The sequence below is a fragment of the Nicotiana tabacum genome, chromosome 23 (assembly GCF_000715075.1).
Source record: "Nicotiana tabacum cultivar K326 chromosome 23, ASM71507v2, whole genome shotgun sequence".
In the NCBI taxonomy this organism is placed as follows: Eukaryota; Viridiplantae; Streptophyta; class Magnoliopsida; order Solanales; family Solanaceae; genus Nicotiana; species Nicotiana tabacum.
In genome coordinates this window covers 105,688,310-105,693,590 of record NC_134102.1, presented here as the reverse complement: position 1 = coordinate 105,693,590, position 5,281 = coordinate 105,688,310, and the positions used below count along the sequence as shown (strand labels likewise).

Here is a 5,281-nt window from a genome sequence, read left to right as displayed (position 1 = left end):
CTGTCATTTCACTGATTTCATTGATATTTCGTACTCACTCATATTCATGCATTCATATCATATCTAAGTCTCAGTTGTTATTTATTGATACATCATTTCATTATTGTCAGGCTAGTTTAATGACATTGTGAGTCCGTGAGTGAGACTGGAGAGATTGATGACTAAGTGAGGCTGGGGGCCTGTTTGTGAGGATATTGATACTATAGCTTGTGAGTTATCTGTGAAACACGTGAGTTGTCCGTGCGGATCCAGATATTTATATTATGCCACATGAGTTGTATGTGCATCACGTTGAGTTGTTAGTGCAGTTTATAGCGCTTGGGTTGAAGGAGCCCCTCCGGAGTCTGCATACCCCCAGTGAGCGCGGTTGTTATTATTGAGGGATGGATCTTCCCTGGACATGGATCTTGTCCGAAGCATTATATACCTGGAGATGGATCTTATTTACAGGCTGGATTGGCCCTACTCGGTACTGAGTGACTGATGATCAGTTGATGTGTATATTTCGGGATGGATCTTCTCTGGGCCGGATTGGCCATATACAGTACCGAGTGATTGAGCATGATGAATGGAATGTGTGAGAAAGTGAGATTGAGTACTCCGCGAGTGTGAGTACATGAGTTCATCTCTGAGATACATTTCATTGACATGCACACATGGCATACATGCATCGAGATGTATTTTCCTCATGCTGTACGGTATTACATCATTCATGATTTCTCACACATATTGATAGATGGGTATAGTGATGCATTTGCTTTACACTGGTTATCTGAAAAGAAAATGAAACATCTTAGTTATTTTTATAGAGAGGATTTTTGGAAAAATTATTGTTTTTAAACTTATTCATATTTTTGGCAACTTTGGTTAACGTTTTAGGTTTTCACTGATGTACTTGAAAGGTAGAACTATTTTCGGAACTCATGATTTTGCTGAGCATCTTAAAATAAAAATTTAAGTTTCTGAATAAACATTGATTTTATATAGGTAACTCAATAAATTATGAAACTCTATCCTATAGATGTCCTCAATTATCATTCCTTATATTCAACTTTTTTTTGGTTAAACAGTCAAAATTTTCATTTAACCAAGTATAATATTTACAACCCGCTAGCTCAATTGGAATCTTAAGCTAGACCAATAACATAATTAATAATCACTTTTTATCTACTACATATCCTCTACTTACTATCTCTACATATAACTATGTACTTCTAAGTAGGGTGGTTGCTCAATCTTTCTAACTCCTTGTGCCATTTGGATTCATTCTGCCCTCATATGTGTAGCTCTAGTATAATATTCTTCATCCTTTGAAGGCTTGAATCTTCTTTCCTTGAAATCTTCATTGGTTCCTCTCTACCCATACATGGTAAATCACAGCTGTAGACAGGAATCCTAGCATATGAGCTCGAACTCTGCATGAACTTCTCCTCTTTAACCATTCAATATCAGCATTCCTGCTACCAATTTGAAGTCTTTCACCCAGCCATTTTAACAATGCTTCTCACATATTCCTGGAATAATCACATTCAAAAAAGAGGTGCTCCATTTTCTCCTCAGGGTCCTTCCCACAGAGCACACATTCACTTGCTATTGATAGTCCCCACTTCCTTAGGCGATCCACTGTAGCTAGATTTCTATGCATGGCCAACCACAAAATAAATTGATGCCTTGGTAATGCTTTTTAATCAGTTGAAATCCTTTTCCAATAACACTTAGGGTGCTGGGGCATTGTTGCAACATACATCTTTTTAATGCTGAACTTCCCATTTATACTGTATTTATTCAAATCAGTAGAGAAATCCTTTTGTATTACCCATTCCCTAGTGTCAAATATCTTCTTAACTAGCAAGCAGGCCTATTTAGGAGTGTGCATAGTCATTATGTCCTTCCTTTTGATATAGAAACTGTGTATCCATTGGATCCACATGGTGTCCTTTTTTGCATTGATTGCCCATAGAAGCTTTACATAAAGCATCTTTTTTCCAGTTAGACACATCAAGGACATTCAAACCTCCAGCTGAGAGTGGCATATAGACTTTGTCCCAAGCAATAAGTGCTCTCCTCGAAGGTTCATTACTCCCAGTCCAAAGGAAAGTTCTACAAGTAGTCACAATCAGCTTAGTTATCTTTTTTGGTAATAAGAATACCTGCGCCCAATAGGTCTGCATTTCAAATATCTCACTCTTATTCAATTGTAACCGACCTCTATAAGATAGGAATTTAGCAGTCCAGTAATTGAGTCGTGCAGTAATCCTTTCAATCAATGGCATGCACTGTTGGATAGATAGCTTCATAAAGGACAAAGGAACTTCAAGGTACTTGAATGGCAACTCTCCTGCCGTGAATTGCATTTCTGTGAGGATCAATTCTTTGAACTCCCTTGGCACCCCTACAATATACAATGCATTTTTTCCATATTTGCTTTAAGCCTTGCCACCTCTGAAAAATGTTGAAACCTGCTCATAAGTAAGCTTATGGATAGCTTATCTGCTCTGCAACACATGATTAGGTCATCAGCAAAACATATATGGGCTATTTCTTTCTGGAACACCTCAGATGGTAATTAAAGTCTGGAATGCACTCTAGTATCTTCAGTGATCAATTCAGGTATTCCATCACCAACATAAATAGGTAGGGAGACATTGGATCTCCCAACCTAAGCCCTTTATTTGCTTGAAATTTGGTAGAGAATCCTCCATTTATTAACAGAGAATAACTGACATTTCTCACATACTCCATCACAAGCTGTACAAACTTCAAAGGCATACCAAATTCTATTAGTATCATTTTTATGAATGGCCACTCGACTGAGACATATGCTTTTCGTATGTCAACGTTGATCAAACCTCTTAGGGAGACCCCTTTCTGAGTGTAGCATTTAACCAAGTCATGTGCAATAATAACATTCTCCAATATGTTCCTCCCTTCCATAAATGCTGATTGAGAAGGTCCAACAATGTAGTCAACCACAGTCTTTAATTTTGCCGTTATGATCTTTGCAATGAGTTTATAAACTGTAGAGCTGCATGCTTTGGGACTAAACTCCTTAAAAAATGTAGGACTAATAACTTTGGGAACCAGTGTAATTGTGGTACATTTAATACTTCTCAACATTTTCCCATTTGCAAAGAATTCCTGTATAGCTTGTTTGACGTCTACTCCAATAAGACCCCAGTATTGTCACGACCCAATTCTCCCTTTGTAAGATGTCGTGACAACACCTAGTCTCTACGACTAGGTAAACCTAATAATTGCGTAAAAATAAAAAAATAGAGACAAAAACAACCACTAATTTCAACAGATAACTATATAACGGAAAAATGCTGCTCGGCATGTACAAGTAAACCAACACTCGAGTATAAACAATTCTCAAAGACTCGGTAGTCACTAGTCAGAAGCTTCTAAGAATTTGTCTAACTGTTTCTATACATCACGAACTAGAAGAAATAAAGGAGGAACAACATGAAAGGGATAGAGGGGGACTTCGAGGTCTATAGACGCTGACAGATATACCTTGAAGTCTCCGGAGCAGCAGCAAGTACACAACTAATAGCGGGGCTAGTAGGAGGTACCTGGATCTGCACACAAAATATGTGCAGAAGAGTAGCATGATTATACCTCAACGGTACCCAGTAAGTGCCAAGCCCAACCTCGGTAGAATAGTGACGAGGTCACGTCAGGGCCCTACTGGTATATAATAATTTAAGGCAGAAAATATAGCAATGTAATAAGAGATTGGAAATTTAACAAGGAGAAACTGCAGAAAGATAACAGCATAGCACATAGGAATAAACAACGGGGGCACTCCCAAGATACCATCTCGTAGTCCCAAAAGTAAGTGCTCAATAGAGGATCTCCCGAGGTACCACCTTGTAGTCCCAAAATTAAATATGCAGGGGGATCTCCCGAGGTACTGCCTCGTAGTTCCAAAATGAAATATGCAGGGGGATCTCCCGAGGTACCGCCTCATAGTCCCAAAAGTAAATATGCTATAGGGGATCTCTCGAGGTACCGCCTCGTAGTCCGAAAAGTAAACACACAGCTCGAAATCGATGGAAACAACAATTACAACAAGAAATCCTATAGTTTATGACTAAATACAAGTCAAGGAAAAAAATGAAATCAACTAAGCATGCTGTACAGGTTTCAAATAATCAATTAAGACATGTAGACATGCGATATTAGGCTAATAGGATAACTACACATGTTGGTATAACTCAATTAAGATGTAACAAGTTACTGCTCAGTAAAAACTAGATTTTATAACAATTAGCCCGTGTACGTACTCATCACCTCGCGTACATGACACTCTCATATCATAGAAGTATCACAACAGTACCAAATCCTAAGGGGATTTCCCCCACATAAGGTTAGGCAAACCACTTACCTCGAACCAAGCTCAATCAATCAGTAAGAATGCTTTTTTCACAACTTTCCGACTCTGAATGGCCCAAATCTATCCCAAAGCAATTACATACCGTAAATATAACTATAAGAAACTAGTCCAATTAATAAAATCAAAAATTTAACAAGAAATTAGAAAATCGCCCCAAAATGTCGACCCGGGCTCACATCTCAGAATCAGGTAAAAGTCACAAAATTCGAACACTCATTTAACCACGAGTTCACTCGTACCAAAATTACTCAAATCTGATACCAAAATTCCAATCAAAACCCAAAAATTTGGTTGAAGAACTTTCCAACTTTTTTTCTCAACCCAAATTCTTAATTAAATGATGAAATTAATGATAAATTAGTGGAATATAATCATAAATGAGTTAAGAATCATTACCCAATATCTTCCTCTAAAAATCCATCAAATTATCACCTAAATCCGAGCTCTCAAAGTCCCAAAGTAAAAATAAGATCAAACCCTCATAATTTCGCCTTTTCTGCACATTGATCTCGCACTTGCGGACCCATAATCGCACATGTGACGCTGCACCTGTAGAAATTCCATCGCAGGTGCGGACTTGAGTTACACACCTGGGTCCGCTTCTATGATCAAATGGCCGCACCTGCGAGTGCGCGCCTGCGAACAAATGTCCGCTTCTGCGGACTCCCCTTCCAGCTCACTCTCCGCATCTGTGGTACTTCAAGCGCATCTGCGGGCTCAGAGATGCGGAAATTTCCTCGCTCCGGCGACCCCTGGACATTTCCTCAATTCCGCTTCTATGCTTGGCCTCTCGCACGTGCGTGTCCGCCCCTTCACCGACCCCACTGCAGGTGCGATGACACCAGAAGTTGTGATGCTTCAGCAATACTCCCAAGTCAAATT

General features: G+C 39.1%; 1 protein-coding gene across 1 annotated transcript; it reads right to left on the bottom strand.

Moving 5' to 3' along the window:
* Window positions 1-2,601: 2,601 nt before the first annotated feature.
* Window positions 2,602-3,117, bottom strand: LOC142177319 (secreted RxLR effector protein 78-like). The gene has a single exon (XM_075245794.1). It carries the CDS (start codon window positions 3,115-3,117, stop codon window positions 2,602-2,604), a length of 516 nt encoding a protein of 171 aa, XP_075101895.1.
* Window positions 3,118-5,281: the final 2,164 nt, after the last annotated feature.

Excerpts from the sequence above, each read along its gene's own strand:
- LOC142177319 (XM_075245794.1), bottom strand. The coding sequence starts at position 3,117 with ATGTTGAGAAGTATTAAATGTACCACAATTACACTGGTTCCCAAAGTT.